The sequence below is a fragment of the Egretta garzetta genome, unplaced genomic scaffold (assembly GCF_000687185.1).
Source record: "Egretta garzetta isolate BGI_Z169 unplaced genomic scaffold, ASM68718v1 scaffold15, whole genome shotgun sequence".
Lineage (NCBI taxonomy): Eukaryota > Metazoa > Chordata > Aves > Pelecaniformes > Ardeidae > Egretta > Egretta garzetta.
In genome coordinates, this window is record NW_009259798.1 from 4568294 (window position 1) to 4589118 (window position 20825).

Sequence of the window (20825 nt, forward strand, 5' to 3'; positions counted from 1 at the left end):
CAGCAGGAACACAGGCTGCCTAATTGCAGAACTGGGCAAATATCAGAACAGGCTTTCCTCTGTAAATCAGGAGTTATTCTGAACATGGGGGAAAAAAAAAAAAATCTTCTCTCATGCCATGGTGTTGATTAATGGTCTCTCTTTTCAAAAAACCTGTGACCAGAAGTGTTCTTTTAGCTGTAATGCAGAGCTAGGCTGAAACCCGAACAGTCCAGAGAGCTTCTGTACAGGAGGAAAGAACTGCTGTAAATTCAGAAAGGCTCTCTTGGAGAGGCAAATAAGAGTTTTTACTCAGGTATCTTAGTAAGAATGGAAATTGGAGCCTTACTAAAGTTTGGTATGTCACCTTTTCAGTTTAGTTCAGGGTTTACCGTGTAACTGCTTTAATCACAGGCAATGAATAAGAAGCAAAGCTATTCCATTTCAAAAAGAAACACTTGTCAAAGTGTCCTGGTTTTGGCTGGGATAGAGTTAATTTTCTTCACAGCAGCTAGCATAGTGCTGTGTTTTGGATTTAGTACCAGAAGAATGTTGATAACACACTGATGTTTTCAGCTGTTGCCAAGTAGTGCTCAGACTACTCAAGGACTTTTTGAGCTTCTCCTGCTCGCCCAGGTGCATATCAATCTGGGAGTACAGCACAGCTAGCACAGCTAACCCAAACTGACCAAAGAGCTATTCCATACCATATAACATCATGCTCGGGGAGGTTAGTCGGTCGGTCGGTCGCGGGCAGAGTGGTCGCAGCTGGGGCTGTGTGATCGCGGCTCGGGGGGAGTGATCGCTGCTCGGGACAGGCTGGGCATCGGTCAGCGGGTAGTGAGCAATTGCATTGGGCATCACTTGTTTTATATATATTCTGTATATTCTCTTACCATTGTTATTATTACTATTGTTATTCTTCTCTCTTATTAAACTGTCTCTATCTCAACCCACAGGTCTTACTTTTTTTTCTTTTCTCCGATTCTCTCCTCCATCCCACAGAGGGAGGGGGGGGAGTGAGCGAGCGGCTGCGTGGTGCTGAGTTGCCAGCCGGGTTAAACCACGACATAAACCACGAAACCACGAAATAAAAAAATTCATCAGTGAATGAGGATGAAGTTTCAAAACAACATATGTAACCTAAAATACAAAACAACACACCTCAAAGACAGCTATAGAAACTTTTCAAATAGCACCGTTCTTGTTTAAATGGACACTTGACTGTATCTAGGAAGGACTATATCATATTGGTATTGGAAGATGACAGCATAGGCTATGCTCATTATTGCTCAGTGTTTATAAGCTACTTTGAAGATTGATAGTGCTATTACCTATAAATGACACTTGATGTTGTGCTTCAAAAATTCCTCCACAAATTGTGAAATACTTGTCTGTTTACAGCACTGTAGAAGAATAATTATGCGTAACTTAACAGGCTGCTTACAGTGTAAGTCAGATCAGCTCCTTAACAGGCTTAACTCATGTACTGGCTTTTTAGAATAGCTTTAATGCTGCACGTTAATGAATATGGTTTTAAAAAGAAAGAGTACTAACCCTGTAGAGAGGGTGGCATTTGTCCTTGAAACATGGTGCCAAACGAGCATAGATCTGCAGGCTATAGTAATAACTTGCCAGCTGGAGAGATAACGCAGAATGTAATTGCTTTTCAAAGCATTTGTTGGCATCTACCACCTAGGAGAAAGAGAGCATTAATTTAGATGAAAGAATTAGCAAGCATACAACATTAAGTGCACAAACTTTCTAAAAAGCTACTTGCTGTGATTTAGAAATAGCTCTGACTGTGTTTTTCTGGCACAGAAGTAAATCAGTAACCTCCACACACATACAAAAATAATTCTATATTACGGTGGTTTTCCTCCCTTGCACAAATACCTAACCAAAATTATTTTCCAAATACGGTTTTGCTGCTTCTATACCACATGAAGTTGTTATCCATATTTCTGACCTACATTAGAACTGTCAGTCAGGTGGCCCAACCACTACTTTAAGTAAGAAAATGTGTCTTTTCACCAGTGCCATGCTCATAAGCCAGTCCAACAGCATTTGTTCAGTTTGCTTTAAATGCATCAGCCCAAACTATAAAAATGTGTATTTAAATTAATTCAAATACTTAGATCTTAAAACCCTATGGAAACTACTTTTCTTACAGAATTTTGAAATTATATGAATAATCTTTCCTGGCAAAAGCATACAAACAAAATCACTATCAACATACCTGTGGCAGTGCAAGTAGATAGGCAAGAGACAAGGCCATATCATTTGGTAAAGCATCGCTTGCCAGTTGTAACAGAACTGCAACATATAGGGAGTAAAAATAAAGCTTTGATTACTGACCCATCTAGCCTTGACAGTTAGCAAATGAAATGTTTTCAGTGTAACCGTATTTTATTAGACACTAGCTTGAAGCACTCTATACATACCTAATTAAACACTTATCAGTGCAATCCAGAAACAGATAATATGTAATTAAACTGCAGCACAGCTTTACCTTGACTTCCAGGCAAACCATTTGATGCACTAACCAAACAAGAATGAGACTATGCAGTAACAGATGCTAAACAAATCCACTAAAATATCACCTGTACTGATTTACGACAAGTAAATCTTTTGCTTGTAAAATAAAGGCAGCAATGTAATGTTGGAAGTGTTCAAAAATACCAACCAAAGGAACAGTACAAAATGTCTTCTCTTCAAGATGAGCTCTAGTTCAACCACTGACACAACAAACCATATTGAAGACTTCCATCTTAATGAAAAAAAAAAATAAAAAAAAAAAAGCTGCAAGTGTAACATGAATTTTAAATAAGAACAGTGAAACACCAAAACCAGGTCCTGCCACATACTGCACACAGAAATAACAGCACAATGACATAGTCAAACTGAATGCATCGAAGAAAAATTATTCTGATTATAAGAAGATACACTTCTGGTAAAACTGACACAAAAATTATCCACTTTTCCTACATTATAGATACCAAACCTGCTTTTTGTTTAAAAAACCCCACTATACTTTACATTACGCAAATAGGAGAACCAATACACAGACACAATATGAGTGCCCAAAATTTTTTAATTATTAACAGGATGTCTTCTTCATGCAGTTATCTCCCTCTGTACTGAATTCAAGCGTCACTGTGGTTGCTATGAAAGTTCCAATAAACAGTTACAGAATAACAAGACTCATGATACACTTAATATTCAATTTTGGGGGTAGAGAATATAAATTATTAGTTCCAGGGACAAATTCAACAATCTTATGAAACCTGGACCAAAAATTGCATAAGGAATTTTAAGTATACCAGGAAAACAACATTACGGTTTCCTTTTTTGTATAGATGATAATATTATTATTTCAATCAGTAGAAGCCATCTTCCAGCAACTTAGCTCTTTTTATTTTAAGGAAGTCTCCAATATATTCCCCCATTACACAAACCACTCTTGAGGGTATGCTGGCAAGGAACTTGATTACTTTACACACACAGCCCCCCAGTAAATTCTTTGTTCCAAAGAATGATTTATAAAAAGCCTGAACGACCAATTACAATTTTCAGATTATCATTAATTTGCCATCAGCCTGAAGTGGATTTACATGCTGGCCCCCAGCCAGATACAAACCCCAAATTTCTATGTGACAAGTCATCACAGAGGCTGTCTACACAGCAATACGTCACAGTTACTGCAAATACAAGCCTGTCCAACAGCACCTATGCTCTGTGCTTCAAGTATCTTTTACCAATAGCTTCTTGCTGTATTCAAAACAACCTGTATGCTGTCGAAGCAAAGATAATAGGACTCGAGAAATATCTAATATTAAAACCTTGATGAATTAGTTTGCAAAATTGGTATTTCCTACTCTGAGCACAAGCAAAGTTCCTTTATATATTCTTACAACCACCTTTACTTGAACAGAAAAAACTGGGGGGAGGGGAAGAATAATTTGGGCTCTGCCCTCTTCTCCCTTTCTCTGGAAAATTAATGATCGTAAAGCCTCAGGAATACATAATAAATTGTGGGTTCTTTTCCAACTTAACATCCGGAGCATGACAACTGCCACATTAGCAAAAATTTATCTTCACCCTTCAGGTAGCAAAGAACATAGCACCAATACAAGCCCAGTAAACAATATGATTTTATTCGTATTCTTGCATGAAGCTCAACACAAAGGCATCCCAGTTGCCAGAACGTACTTAAAAAGAAAGAGCTGCCTCCATTGCCACCTCTTCTAAGAAAAAACCTACCCCCTGAACTGATATAAATGTCCTGCGTGCTTGTGTGCAGATGTATTCATGTATACATGTAAAGATGCCTACTTTACACATACACAAACATGTGTATACACAAAGACTAATTTCATACAGTTTTCTGTCTCCCAGTGAAGCCCTATGGGAATTCTCTGACAACTAACAGGGCTGAGTTCAAATTGCAGGCCATGGACATTAGCAGGATGCCATTCTGTCCTCTCATATATCTTCACAAAATTCACAGGAGTTCAGTATCATTTCAGACCTCTGAAAAATTTGAAATTTGCTAAAGAGATTAAACATTACAGGGCTGGTAAACCACTGAGGACAGACAGTAACAAGCAGGGATCCAATGCTGCTGCCCCACAAGCATTATTTCCTTAGGAAAACAAACAAAATTTTGATTTTATGAGTAATTTTTATTTCCTGTGAAGGTCTTTACGCCACAAGCCTGTTTGGAAGGCAAAGTAGGGAAGAAATGGTTTATTTGTTAAAATTGGAATTTATCAATACCTAGGAAGTTTCAGGTCTTTTCCCTTGTTTTTTCTCTGAAAAAAATGCAAAAAGTGCTTTAAATGTTCATTTTCATAGGATAAAATCTCCCTAAACTTAAAAGTATATATTACAGTTAAACAGCCATATCTTCAAGCAATTACAAGATCATGAAAAAACATTAAGCTATTCTTTGTTCTAAAACTCCTGAGGATTAATGGGTATGACTGACTTTCTTGGGTTTACTTCAAATTTAGTACCTAATCTGTTTACAACAAAATGCATCCATTAATTGTAGTAACTTCCCATTCAGATCTCATCTTCAACCTTCCCGTCAAATCCCTAAGGGCTACAGAGAAAGGCAACTACAATTAAACAGAGATGCACAACACTGCCTTGGTCACGCTAAGAAAATGCTCATTCTACCACCTACATCCAGATAGAAAGGAGAAGAAAAGCCAAAGTCCAAGGCTTGTGACTCTACCAAATCCACAAAGAAGCAGAAAACATTATCTTGAGTTTTATCATGTGCACTGCCTCTAGGGAAAGTGTTTAGCCATTCCCTCACACCTGGAGCATGACACTGCTATAGTAATAGAAACAGAGTTTGATGCATGCTTCAACTTCTCCTAAGGCAAGGTCCTAAGGACAATTAGGGTTTCTTTGCTAAACTGCACCTTCTTCCGGGTTCATTGATTCTTCTAACGGAGCTTAAACCTGCTGCTGTAGTTGTCCTAGAAGACAGCTAGGAGGAAATAAATGGGATTCCAACTTGCCAGCAAAATCAGGTGAAATCTGCTATGTTTGTTAGTTACTAGTATAGTAGCTAATAACTCATACTAGCATTCAAGTTTCATACGGCAAAATACTCCCAAAACCTTAAGAGTAAGCCTGAAAATATAGGAAAAACAATAAGTGGGATTCATATCTGCGAGACTTCCTTATTTTAAATTTTGGCAGTGTGATATCAATATGCACATTTTCTAGCTCCACAATCTTGAAAGTGTTAACCGATCATAAAGACTTTCATGGTAACTGATAAAGCAAAGCAATAAGAAGGGGGAAGAGGTAGGATCCAATACAGTTAATCCAGGGCTAAGTGCATTACAACTAGTAAATTGCTAATCCATTCATTTACAGAAGGCTACGTTACACTTGTATGTAAGGACGGTCTATTGACTACCAAAAGGTGTCATAGAGCAGGAGTGCTGAGTACGCCTTTCCCAGAGGAAAATACAGAACTCTCAGTTCCATAGCACAGTTGGAGAGACTTGTAAGACAAATTCATATTGACTACAGAATAACAATGCTGGAAGAGAACAGAAGGATCAAAATGGTGAAAACATTACTCTGCACACTTAAGAGGAGGAAGATAGAGGCTCAAAACCTAAAATTTATTTTCTTCCTCAAGCAGAAGTCCCCAAAACTGAAATTTCCACCTCAGAGGCAGCCACGGAATTGTAAACAACCAGTTCCTTTTACTCAAGTTGGAGCAGGAAGTATTACCAAAGATCTGCCAACTAACATCATTTGCCCTAAGAAAGCAATGAATACTTTGAATCCTTGCCTCCCCCTCCTTTAAGACACAGGCATCAGAGCTAGAAGGCTACAGGCTTTCAGCATGCAAGAAAAGAGATCACAAGTACTGATTTAAAACTATTTTTGCATTAAGAGAGCATGAAAGGAACAAAACATGAATACATCCCCATTTATACAAGCTGTTGCTGACCTTTTCTAACTCACAATGTTATTATATTACAACCGTACAGGTTAGCTGTAGAAATATCACATATCTCAAACTACTGAATCGTATCCTTGTAAGACAAACATGCTGGTTTTCACTCAACAGTTGAAATAAAACTGTGTGGCTTAGGAAGGAAGTCTCACTTGAAACTTTTCTCATATTGCAAGTGATTTAATATACTAATTTTTCATGGCAGAACTTACCATGGAGTAAAATATAATACAGATATGTTCCTTCAGAAGACACTAACACCATGTAAATATTTAAACAGTTCATTTCTTAAACCAGCAGGAGACAGCCAAAAGGAAAGACAAACAATCATAGGTGTTTGTGTGGTTTGCTGGTTTTTTTTTTAAAAAGTGAAACTTTCAGTTAACAAATTGTTAAGTATAACCTATAAAATTTAGAAATTTCAGAAGATGACAAAAAGTTCTATTGATTCCAGAAGCTGCAGTTAAGCATCAATTAGCAAATAAAATACTGTAATGACCCTGCAATACTGAAAGCTGTACACACAATGGCACAGAATCTGAACAAGTGAATGCACAGGTAGACATACAAATAACATTAACACTGGGCTGCAAATTTCCATTTTAATATCTGTACATGGTAGTATTCAGGAAACCTTAAAAAATTTTTCTGCCCACAATGTTCGCATCTTCATCAGCCCCCAAATATCGGTTTCTGCTTATTTAAAGCCAACTTTCAGATTTCTAGTCTTTACTGAGCAACTCCTTTTAAAAATACCACTTCTCTTGAAAACTCTGCAGGTAATTCTATCAAGACTACTTACCAGTGTAAGATGTCAAACGGGATCACAATTCATACAAAATACCCAGACAATAATTCAAATCACTGTGTGATTTTTTCCATATTTAAACCCATCCATTGATTCTCCTACATTTACTATGTATAGTAAAACCAGGAGTTCATATAAACATATCCATACCTTCTGTAGTTGGAAGTAGGTCTTTTCCTTCGCTCTTTGTTTCTGTCAGCTTCTCTGTTCTCAGCAGTACTTCTGCAAGGCTTTCCAAAGAATTGTTCTGGTATGTGCCATAGCTGATTTCAGACTAGAAGTAAAATAAGATAATTGACACATGCGCACTACACGCTGCAGTTATATTTAGCTCACTTGCATCAGATGCAATTATCTACCTTGGTTCCTGCATTTGCTTTCCTTTCTGTTTAATTCTGGATTTTTTCCTACTATTGCACAAAATTTTAAGTCACACAAATAATCCAAAATCCGTGTTGTTACTTAATTGTAAGATCTCAACAAAAAACTAACACTTCAGAATTCTGCAACAGAAACTTACTTCTGCGACATATGGATCAGCAATTAGAGACTCATAAAACGGATGACAGCCTTGTTTTTCTACAGTGGCATTTTCTCCAGGCCCACTTTTTAATGCATCTCCAAATTCTTGGCCCTGGGAAAAATAAGTATAGTTGAGCCTAGTCACAAAAAAAGCTCATTAAAAAGTCTGTAACTGCTCTTCAGAATGGAAGCAACTGTAAATGAAAGTATCACCGAATTCAGTGGGGAGAAAGACAGGAGTCATCTTATATAAACCAATGCTGAATGAGGTCCAGTATTCTTAAAAAACAGAAAGAGAATCATGCTCAAAAGTAGTATCAGATAAACCAGTATCATAAACATTATAGAAAATCCATTGAAGTAGAGAAGGTAGAAAAGAGAAATCGAAAAGGAACAGCCTTAAATATAAAATTACAGTATTTAAAGAGTAGATTTCACTGTGCTTTCTTCCCCAAAGTTCTGAAGTTCTGTCAAATTTCAACTATGCTTTCTCATACTATACTAAAAAACCAGGAAAAAATAGAATTAGAAAACAAGAAAAGGAAACAACTTTAGACCCCTTCTTTCATTGAGATTTGCTTGGCAACAATCCCTTGATGTGTCTAGTTCATTTGAGGTCTTCAGTTATCAGATTCCCATAAAGGAGCCCAGCTTTTGTACTAATGTATCAGTGAATGTGTAAACATCTGCAGACACATCAGCAACCCCTTACATGTAATGGTCGAAGATAAGTTAAGGATCTCTTCCACCACTGTCCATCACTGACAGCATGCAGCATGGCTTTTGTAGTCATAGTTGTGTTAGTCAACACCTTCATGGTTTTTGATGTCGTCCAGTACAACAAATCAGCAGACTGGCTAGAGGAGATGTTGGTTTCATCCTGTGAGCATATCCAACACACACAATGGCAAGTGTTAGACTCAAGCTTTAATTAGGCTAATGACTTAAAGCCAAACGCGTTAGAGATCAGGCACATCATGTTAATAACATATTTTAATGATCATTAATTTAAGTAACAGCTATCATAAAAGCAAACAAAAAACACAAGTTAGAAGTGACTGAGACGTTTCAATCTGAAGTGAGTATGGTGATCAGTAGAACATTTTGCCCCTTATTCAACTATAACCTCTTGTTTCCACAGACACCACCAGCCTTCTTTATTTCCAAAGTCAATAGTGCTGATGTTTTACACAACTGTTGAATGCTTCTGTTAAAACAATGATCTCTCTACAAATGAGAAGATGAAGCACGCTAAAATTAATCTTCGATAATTCTAGCATTAATTAAATTGAATTCTCAATAGAGGAAATGGTGAAGAGATGTAAACATTCGTATCTCCACACTAAGTGGAAAAGTATCACCAAGATTTGAAATTCTGCAGTCAGCACTTACAAAGTACTGAATATAGCAAAGCTAAAAGACTGCAAAAAAGAATTGAGACCCCAGCTTACTCTCAGTCCCAAACTGCTTCTGCAATACATGCATGTATATGTCTATATGTTATCCTGCAATACATCTTCACTCAGTCTCAGTAAACTCATGTAAGTCAATTCTTAAAAGTAAAAGACACGTTCCACAAATGGAGCTTTCTGTACCAGCTCTGCCTTATGTAAAACATTTAAATAACACCCAGAACATCCATACTGGTTGATCCGTGCTATTCCAGTCCTGAAAGGTTTGTGCTAATTGCAGGCTTTACAAAGCTTACACATTAGACATAAATATCTAATTAGCATGCTAATGTAAACACACTGTATTCAGCAATAGAAAAGATAAATATTTTCCTTCATAAAGCAAACTTCAATAGCTTGTTCAACAGGAATCCAATGTTTCTCCCTAACAACTTTATTATTCATTTCCCCATACACTGAAGTGTATGGAAATAGAAAAATTCTACCTGTATAACTGTATGAGGTATTAGTTTACAACTTACAAACTCATGATAAAATTTCAGACATCAGAGCAAAAGGATGCCAAGTTATGCTCAGGTGAACTATGTCCCACAGTAACTTCAGTGAAAAAACATGTCCACTTCAATAAGGCAGAATTTCACTGCAGACAAACTTATTTTTAAGTACCTTTTACTATAGTTTTGAGTAAACCACTGCCTCAAGCTGACCACTGAAGTAGCAGGTCCATTGTAAGTCCTTCTTTCCATTAAGGCTTCAGTATTTTTTCCCAATCTTCTCTGAAATTACAGTCTACATTTCACAGATGTGCCACTAACTGACTGGCTAAACTGGAAAATTCAGCTCTTACTTCACTAGATTAAGAAAGAGCATGGCAAGTACAACAAGCCAGAATTTTTGTTCTTCTGAAAAGTGAAAAGCAACAGAAAATCCCAGGTTTGGTGGCTTGGTGGGGTGGGGGAGAATTTCTTGTTTGTGTGCTTTTTAAATAAAACACTCTCAGCACATGGTACAAAAGCTTTTTGTAATTTATTTTAAATGTTATATACAGAATACTAATTTCTCTCTGCCTCCATTTTCAAGCAGATGCTGCAGGACCTAACTGATTCTTTATAGGAAAAAAGAATGAAGCAAAACCAAACCAAAACAGAACCAGAAAAAAAAAAAAATCGCCCCTCTCAAGTTCTCAACTGCATTTGAACAGAACACAATGTTTAAAATAAACCCCCTTCAGTGGCATGAAAGCTAACGGGCTAACTTGTATTCTGGTCTGTATGCTTCTATAGGTCTATCACTATCAGATAACTCTTCTGATTTTTTCTAAAAAGAATTTCAACTCTGAGTAATTCATCTTTTCTGCCCAAATAAGAACTCTGTTTTCTGAAAAGCCATTCCTCTGTGAACCTGGAACTGCAACACTTTCAGGCTATAACTTTTTGTTATCCTGAATCAATCTCTCATAAAATAAATGATTTGTTAAAGATATCTGGAGTTCTCATTTTAAGAAGACAACTTTAATTATATCCTTCAATTGTATCTTCAGGAAAAAGTTATAATTTGGAGGTTTTGAGGGGTGTTTGGGGAAATTATTTTCTTGTATTATTTCTTCTTGATATCCTTTATAAAAGTAAGCACTTCTGATTAAAAACATAATTATAACAACCACCTATTAATCCTAAATTAGCAGCTTAAAAATTCATATGAATCTAAATTGATGTAAAAAAAAAAATTATCAACGAATACCGAATTATCAAGATACTATAAAATAACAGCTAAAATATGTATATATATACACATGTGCTCATACATACACATATATATAATTCCAAACAGTCTAATGCAAGGGTAAGTAACATAGACAACTATTTTTTGAATGAACCACATGAGACAGTAATAAATAAACACCTGCAACACAGATTTATTTTTTTTTTGTCTTTAGTGACAATCAGTCAAGGTGCAAGAATCAAAACATTCAAAAACCATACACTGTATACACTTCATGCATTAAGAGCCATTATGCACTAAAATTATGAAGGAAACAAAGTGAGGTGGAGCACATTCTGTTCATATGACAGAACAAGACATATCAGTTTTCCTTTTTCCCCTTTTTGGTACTGACATTGGAAAACAGGAATTTGAAATAGCATCTTTTACATAACTTTGTGTTTATTCTACATTTATGTTTTGTGCCTCAGAATGCTTTGGTTTGGGGTTTTCTGGTTTGATTTGGGGGTTGTGTTTTTTTTTTTTCTTCTTTTCGTAGTATATGTTACAGCTAATAATGGAATCACAGAATCATTTAGGTCGGAAAAGGCCTTTAAGATCATCGAGAGCAACCATAAACCTAAGACTAACCAATGAACCAGTCTAACTGAAAACTCTAGTCCTGCAAAGGTAAGCCAGACCCTAGATGAGAGACTATAGAAAAGATTCAGCTCAATATAACAACACTAAAATTCAGGTGTCACTAGATGTCTAAGCTCTTATTAGGGCTATAAAGTCACTGGAACTGAAAAAGTAATCCAGCATTAAGCATACGCAATGCATTTGATTCAGCTGCTTAAACACAGGCTGTGATGACTGTCTGAGATATATAGCAGTAATGAAGATACCTGCTTAGCATTTATAGATCTGACAAAGGACTTAGACTTTTTAGGTCAGTAGCTAAACAACAGAAGGGTAACTTAGAGCATCTCAAATTGTTGATATCTACGAGTAAGTACCCGCCAGAGAGGTAGTGGAGGCCCCACTCTAGAAGCATTCAAGGTCAGGCTGGATGGGGCTCTGAGCAACCTGATCTAGTTAAAGGTGTCCCTGCCCACTGCAGGAGGGTTGGGCTAGATGACCTTAAAAGGTCCCTTCCAACCCAAAGCGTTCTACAATTCCATATGATTTTAAGTAACTGAATCAAGTACCTAATAACTGATTAACTGCATTATTCTCTATGCAGCATTGACTGGATCTCCACTGACTACAATGGGAGTTTAAACAATGCACATATTGAGTTCCATGTTGAGATTTTTCTCCTTCTCTGCACAAGAGTTCAGTGACAGTGTAAATGAACACATTTCCTTCAGGACTTACAGCTACCTCTTCCTGTAAGAGTTATTACAAAATTAAACCCAGTACATTTACTAAACCACAAAACACAGCTCCAGTTAATCCCAAAATAAAAAATAAAAGTAAAAAAAATCACAACTATTTGAAACAGCAGCTGGAGGATTATTTTTGCTCTGAGGTTCCAAAGACTCCAGGTGGAAGGATTCCCAGTGCATGCTACATAAATACAGCATTCCCTAATCACTTCTAACCAGTAGTGAATCAAATGCATGATGTACCAATGTAATGGACAAAAATGTTTTAAAAGACGCTGTCTTTTCACAGATCTAGTGCCTGGGAAAAATGCAAAGAAAATGTTAATGCTCTGTTAGTTGGAAATTTTCTTTTCTTTAAGCAACATTTAAGAAAATCATTCCTAATATTTGGAGATACCCTCCTCCAGAAATCAAGTCTGCTCTCCTATCAAAGAGTTTCGTTTCAAGGAAACTTGAAACTGCAGATTTCTCTTGTGCTGATGTGCCACTTCACAGTAATTAAGTTTTCACATCCAGATATGTAAAAGATAATAATCTTATTTTTTAACAGATATCATGCATCTGCTTCCAGAGGATAAATTTCTCCAATGGATGCCATGAGTTCAATCAACAGTTACAAGCTGGCGCTATGGTAATGAAGTGCATCCTTGTGCAAGTGTATTAGTTCCTACAGAATAATTATGTGCATCTTTATCATAGCAATCGGGAATTTCCTTCAGACTAGGACCACCAAAACCTTGGAGAAAAGTTCTACTGAAGTCAATAGGACAGAAGACTTGTAGCCAGCTGCTATCAAGATTTCTGCAAGTTTCATGGGGAAAAAAAGTTTCAGAGGAAAAATTTAAAACAACAAAAATAAAATGAGTTTAGACACTTCTAGAAGGAGTTCATCCAGAGAAGAATGATTGACAAGCTGGTGATGTAGTTTGCTATAATGAAAAAAATGGTAATAGCAACTAATGATTCAATACTAGATTAAGAAGAGGTAGAAAAAGGTCACTAAAGTTTTGAAAAGGAAAATTATTATACTTACAGATAGGCATTTTTAATGCAAAAGAGAAAGGGAGGAGCAAACACATGTACAGTATAAAAAGCTTAGTCAAGTCAAGATAAGGAAAATTACATTTAGAGCACCAATTTGAAAAGGTATCAATAAGTGAAAAATAAGAACTTTTGTTAACTCCTTGAGAAAAGGGTGCTATAAGTTAATCAGGACATAAGCAAAAAAGAAAGGAGTAAAAAGAAAGGGCAAAAAAAATCTTACAGTTTTTTCTTTGAAGAAACTGAAATTCCGTGCAAGACAATGAAGGTGAAGCACGAGGAATTAGCTGAAGTGGAACTATGGGAATTACAGTTATGGGATTCAGTTAAGTCAGAGAAACTGAGTTATTGAATATATTGCTTTTCTAACATTTCAGATGTCTGTTAGAAAGGAAGGGTTATACAGCGACTAAATTCTTGGCTATGCTTCCTCCCGTGACATTGCAAGAAATCAAAGAAGCTATAAATCCCTAGTAAGTCAACAGAAAGACAGAATTAGCAAATATACAGAACTCATTTCATAGTGTAACAATCTGAAATATGACATGCCAAGAAGCTGTATTAAAACAGAAAGCAAAAAATCTCAATGCAGCAACATACAAACTTGCTAGATCAACTCTCTGCTTACTTCCAATTCTAAACAACTAACCACAACTAAGGGAAAAAAAAATTGAAAGGTGTTGGAGAAAATAAGAGTGGATAATTTTCTCAATGTGAATTCCCTTGCATAATGAAAATTCCTACAGATATCTAAACTGAATTGATAATGAAGTTAATTAGTGAGTTTACTCAACTCTGATAAACCCTTGAATACATTTCTGAATCATTTATATGCATGTGTAATTGTTCTGTTACAACATACAGTCATAGTACCGTGGAATATGAAAGGTGATGCATGACAAATTTTTTACATACATTAAAATATCGTAAACATATGTATCCACACCCACATCAGAAGGTTCCACAATTTTATTAACATCTACTTAATAATCTTCCTCTCAGAGAGATTCGGTTACCAATTTACAGAAAATAAAAAGTGTTCCTGACATTGAACAAACCTGTTCTTCACATCAATGATTCTAACAGACATATAAAGTGTTTAGCTCTCTTCCTCTGAATACTGTTTTCAGTGCTATTTTACTTTCTCAACCATTCATTTTTAATATATGGAAATAGGTATGTGTACATTTGCATATGCATATATGTATACAAGGTACACATGTATGCCTATACATATATAAAAAACATACACAAAATATAGACATATACATACAAGTTGCCTGTTTCCATTCCAATAACACGAAGGAGGGATATGGGGTTTTAAGCTACGTGATGTTAAATATACCAAAGGCAAAAACTAGCATGTTCCATCTACAACTGCCATTGGTAAAAATTCCCCAAGGGTATAATGACATTAAGGACGCTACTACTCAGATACTTTTCTCAAAAAGCCAGATTATGCAACATGAACCACCTTTTTTCTTTCTTTCTCTATTCTTTCCTGTGTCTCTAAGATTCTCAGAATTAAACTCAGAACTTTCCACTCTGAAGAGGATGAAAAAGACTTTACTTTCTTTCATAAATAGGCTATTACATCTTCTTTAAAGACAGAAATGTACTTGCAATTGTACATGTACACACTTAAATTTGTTAAAATAATAAACATGACAAGCAGAAAGAATAATGGTAGATTTTTCCCCTGCTGCCCTGCCTCTATTTCCCACAAAACACTCAGAGTTCCTCCTAATAATGCACACAAAAGTAATTTCACATGCAATATATGAAAGTTATAAAATGGCAAAGAAGTCATGAACTTCATGATGCACAGAACAAAGGGGAAAATAGGTTTAATTCACAACATTTTTTTTAATTAAACACGTAGCTCAGGTTTATTTTCAAATGTCTTCCTTTGCAATTGGGACGGACCAAAAATCAAACCAACATTAATGCATTTTATTGTGTTAAGCTTTGTTGCACCTTCCTATTCTCCTGCCTCTGCATTTGGGTTTGTTTTTTTTTTCCTATGGTTCTAAGACTGTGTATGAAGAAGCAATGAAAAATTAGAACAGACTAAGTATAAACACATAAGCAAAACCTTGAACTTAAAACAATCTAAGAACAGAAATTAGTAGATGTATTTAATGTTGTGCATTTTATGCAGAACAAAATCATTATTACTTTAAAAACTCCTTAAGGCTTACCTCTGTATCCTTAGTGATCAACAATGAAGGTCCTGATATATTTATATTCTCACCTCCTTCTGAAGGAAGAAACTGGTAATTCACAGCCTGATAAAGAATCTATAAAAACAAAATAAACATAATCTCTTACCAGTCAAATAATCAAATGTAAGAATTATGACTGATGTCATAGGAAACCCAAAGAATTCTGATGTAAAAGCTTCCATGACAGAAAAACAAGGGTGAAGGGGAAGACAGGGAGAACACCACACGGGTACCTTTGACATCCTCTCACTGGTGTAGTCCCTAGAAAAAAAGACCTTCCCTTCTCTGTGATTTTTGTGTGGTATTTTTCATATAATGTAATTTTTTTTTTTAATTATATGCACCCTGCGGTACTACATAGGCTAAAGCACTTCCATGAAAAGCATCCATTATCTGAACTGTCCACAGAGGCAAGTGTAATAGTTTTGTAGAGCAGAATTTCTACAGGCCATAGAATTGATGAAGGTCCACAAGAGACACTTATATATATCATCTGGTCAGCATGACCATCTGATAAAGATTTTTTGCATAGAACTATCTATTTAAAGACAGAGTGCTTGGACCAAACATGTAGGACCATTAATGAACAGAGCTGAAAAGCTTATGCTTAGTTTATGGAGAAAGTAATTGCAGAAGCAGCTGGTTAAACGTGCTTTGACAGAAACCATGACTTGGGTTTGGCTTCCTGGGGCAAATACCAGATGAATCATCACTGCACTTTTGCTACAAATGATATTGAACTAACAAAGAATCCTTAGCAACAAATTCAGTCTCAAGTTTTGTAAATGAAGATGACAAAGAATTGTTTCCCCTGGAGAAGCAGGATGCAAGAGGGTTATAACCAGTGGCTGAGCAGCTGCACTGCGCTACAACTAAAAGGACACGAAGCCTTTAGAAGGAACGAGACAACGATGTAGAGGCAGTGAATTGACTGAAGAAAGTCTAACAAATTCTGTATTATGAAGTGCCAAAAGTTTGTCTGACTTCAAATTCTAATTCCAGGTATAGGCACAGAAGGGGTGAAACAAGTTTTTATTTCTATACTGTAGAGGTATCAATTCTGCAAAGATTCCACCCGCTTTTAAGCTCATAATTGTATCTACCTCTCTGAAATTTGAGTGCTTTCATGATGAAAAAATAGTAATTAGCTTGCAGGAGCTGTATTTTATTTCAAATCCTTTGCAGCATTTTATTCTGATGTTATCCTGTTACTCAAACAGCACAGACTGCCTTCATATGTTGCCTGTATTTCTTATATACATTGCTAGACAAGCAATTTTGTAAAGAAAAAGGCTACACAGCTGCCTTAATTACACTGCACATGTACTGTAGCTATTGCTCCCTTCTTCCCCATTCTTCAGACACAGAATGCAAGCCTCTTAAGATGTTTTTATTACACAAAGATAAATCTATGAACATTGTGAACTCTTAGACAACTAAGACAAGTACGGACTCTTAAACAAGTAATAGTACATAGGCCAAGCCACAATTACATTGAACAGAAATTTAACATTTTGGCAACCTAAATTACTGCACTGCAGTTTCAAATAAATCTTTTCAAAAGGTTTGCTATGTCATCTTGCTGTAACATGTACTTAAAAGCCACAATTATGTGTTCTCACATATATATGATCAGCTGAAAACTAAGATCTGATTCTACTAAGAAGTCAGTCGCTGCAGAGTTTAATAAAGATGTCTCAGACAAAAAGCCTGCTGTAGTTATTAAAACCATTACATGGTTGAAATCAGTGAGAAAAGAATTTAATTGTATATTGGGTAGAGATCATAAAAATGCAAGAATAAACATTTAATAGATATTTATGTAGGCATTTAATGAAGTTGCATTACAAAGTGTAGACAGGTGACAGAACCTGGAAAACACTGAAAAAATTCTTTAACTCCATTTGCAAATAAAATGTTTAAATCAGGCAATAAATGAAGAAAATAAAGTACTGAAGATCAAGAATACAACTGCACTCCTTCCTGAGAAGCCAATTTGTCACATAAAAATGCTTATAAAGAGACCACATTTGTTGAAATGTAACACTGAAAGTAGAAAAACACAGTTGAACAATATAAACTTGTTGGGGGGTGGAAGGTAAAGGAACGAACTTTAAAATGAATACAAGTCCCCTTTACTTTGGTAATCATTGAACTTGCATGAAAGAAGTTTCAGAAACACCTACCTGGGTTTGCAACGAACTGCTCACTCCCAGCAACGCCTCTATGGCACTTGGGGGACAGTGAGTCAGAGCAAAAGCCATTAGTTCCTGACGCATACCCAAATCATGGTAGCCTTCTGATTGCCCAAGCTGACTGCATACTTCCCAGCTTTTAGAATAACCTACAACGGAAGACAAAATGTACTTCTGAGGTTGGTAAGCTTGACAAGTGATAGAAGCATGCTGCATAATTCCTACTGAACAAAAAAAAATCATAAACTAGAGATGTAACTCAACTTTAGACTGACCAAAGATTGCAAAGATACATTATTATCATATTGTAGATATCAGTACAATAGGCATCTGTAAGCCTACACACTACATTTCTACACGTTGCAATAAGAAAATCAAATTTACTTCAGAGCATTATATTAAACACCCTGCGGGAGTCGCTAGGAAAAAAAAAAGTAAAATCTTTCTTTTGATATATTTAAAAGAACATCAATTCATCTCAGATTCGCCCCCCACCCCAATCTCAAGGCAGAAAAAAGAGCCAAAGGAACAAATCCCATCTTCCCTAGTATCTTGACACATATATGTCATTTACCTCCACTCACAACCTCACATATACAAATTACATAAATACCACACATATTTTAAGACTTTGATAGATAGACGTCTAAAAGACCTGCACATTCCTAGTAGCTGCAGCTACATATTTTTACCTGTTTGAAAGGGGTAGAGTGTAGAAAGAATGAGAAATTGTGGTTCCCAGAGGCATACAGTAAAGCTCCCTAAGGTTGCACATCTAATAGTTCGCTACCTTATTACATACTGTATTTGCTGTGTACATCTCCATTTCATGTATTTGTACATTACATATGGCAAAAACATTTGCATGTTTTTGTTGTGCAAAAGAAATATCACGAACAGCTAGGATCCATTTTTCCTGCTTTAGGAGGAGATTACAAGAATGCTGGCTGGCATCTCTTCTCATCAGCTCCCACACATCACATGCATCGTTTGTCAAAAAGCCAAGAAATTAAGTTTGGAGATATGCAAACGGACCTGGCAAAAGTCTCTCCAAAAGTATAGGTCCAGTCTGAAGATACCTGAAATATCTTTTATAACGTGCACATGACTTAGTAAGAAACAAGCTGGCACTTATTATGACAACCTATAATATTGTTTTCAGATTGAAAACTAAATACAAGACCCCTACCCAGCTGGCTAACAAAATTTTATTTCTTATAATTATTTCCAGAGATGAACAAGTGGGATAGCAATTGCAGAGAAAGATTTTAGACTATATGAACGAACTTTTGCAAACTGGAACACATCTTAAGAAAGATACTGAAATACGTTGTCATACAGAATTTTACAGAGAAGAAACATGACTATATATAAATGACAATGAATGTGTAGAGACCAACATATATGTTTAATCTCCATAGGGTTACACACAAACATTAATTAACAAAATCATAATACCAAAACATAGTAAATGGGATTTAAACAACATGACAAATTAAAACTTTTTCCTTTGCTTTCTTACAAGAAAAAAAGTTCTGAGGAGACAATTAGAAATGGAATCCATACTAGGATATATTTTGAGCTTCTAATGCAAAAAATAAAGTATTATCTGAATGACAGTATGCAACCTCAGTTGAGAGATCTCAGTGAACTAAACTGATTTAGAAAAAGTCCCTGTGGCTTAAGTATTTTGTAGTTCCATGACTACATGGAGTTCCTCCTCCATGACAACAGGATCTGCTGTCATATTTCATAGCGCCTGCCTTCTATGTTTGACATGCTGATGTCAGTTGACTTCCACGAACAAAATGTAACTGATTTTTGAATGAAATGGACCAATCTGAAGTACAATACTTCACAGTAAGCCAAGAGTCAGAACTCAGATTTCCACTACCATTACCCCATGCCACCCCCATTTATTCACTTCACCTGTGGCCATGAGCTCCTGGCAATGCATACTAGCTGCTTTGTAGTCCTGGAAACTGAGAGCTTGTTCCACTAAAAGTATTAAAACTTGACCTTTTCTCTCCATCTGATCATCTCCTGTAAGGAAAATTCAACATTTTTATTAGTTAATTGGAATTCATGGTCAACTTAAGCTTGCTACTTTATTTCTTAAAAAAATTATATGTCAGAACATGAAAAGCCTGTCTTGAAACTGAAACAGAAATAAAACTGTCTGCTTTTTCCTGAAGGAATCAATAAAAACAGTTATGTATTTTACAAAACATTGGCATCACAGCTGGCTAAAAAACCTACACATCATGTTATGTCTAGGTTAAAAAAGTTTTGAAAACTTTATTTACGTAATGGCCAAGACATAGATCAAAACTAATAATTAACATAAGTGACATATAAATCAAAATCCTGACATTGAAAAAAGACTTCTGTGAACTTTAATAGAAGTATTTTGAAATTTTTAATGGTTTTGTTACAGTATACAAAACCTCAGTTTAAACTCCCTCTGCAGGGAGCCAAAGAATTCATGAGATGTGCAAGAGAAGTATTTAAAAATCCCAGCCCTCACAAATTGAGCAAGTAGAGCCGAAACTTATTTTTTCACACCATAAATGCATCTTGGACACCAAACCTTCTGGACAATGCCTCTTCTCCCATTTATGAGTCAAAAGTAATACTTCAGATACTACTGATCTCCTTAACGTTATTTACTTTACTGACACCAGTTGTTCCAGTCTTGTGCTCAAAATAGCGTCTATGTCCATGCACTGTATGTCATGACTAAACACATACAGGAAAAAATAATCTCATGCTATTCATTCTAATTTAGGAAAGAAGGCTGGCAAGAAGCTAATAAAAATGAGTGGATTTTTTCAATACAAGCTTCTTGCTCATGTTTATTCCCTATTATTAAAAGCAATTTTACACAGCCACTGCTGTTACAGTCATTTGAAAAGGGCACTGGTTTATGAAACTGTATTACTACAACTTGTGAAATGCAAATATTTCCGAAGGTTAAACAGATCCGGTTCCAAAAACCATTTAAAGGGTACATGTTCTAAAATTGTAAAGCTGTTATTTTTAACTCTACTTTGCAGGT

At 35.9% G+C, this 20825-nt stretch overlaps 1 protein-coding gene across 1 annotated transcript in view; it reads right to left on the reverse strand.

The window, feature by feature from the left end:
• Positions 1 to 20825, reverse strand: part of NBAS (NBAS subunit of NRZ tethering complex) — a 177110-nt gene that overhangs the window by 93125 nt on the left and 63160 nt on the right. Inside the window, exons 33-40 of the mRNA XM_009639823.2 lie at positions 19697 to 19810; positions 17759 to 17916; positions 15549 to 15647; positions 8515 to 8682; positions 7801 to 7914; positions 7431 to 7554; positions 2219 to 2295; positions 1537 to 1674 (exon numbers count right to left, since the gene is read on the reverse strand). Of these exons, the coding sequence (XP_009638118.2) occupies positions 1537 to 1674; positions 2219 to 2295; positions 7431 to 7554; positions 7801 to 7914; positions 8515 to 8682; positions 15549 to 15647; positions 17759 to 17916; positions 19697 to 19810 (992 nt within the window). The remainder of the gene's footprint in view (positions 1 to 1536; positions 1675 to 2218; positions 2296 to 7430; positions 7555 to 7800; positions 7915 to 8514; positions 8683 to 15548; positions 15648 to 17758; positions 17917 to 19696; positions 19811 to 20825) is intronic.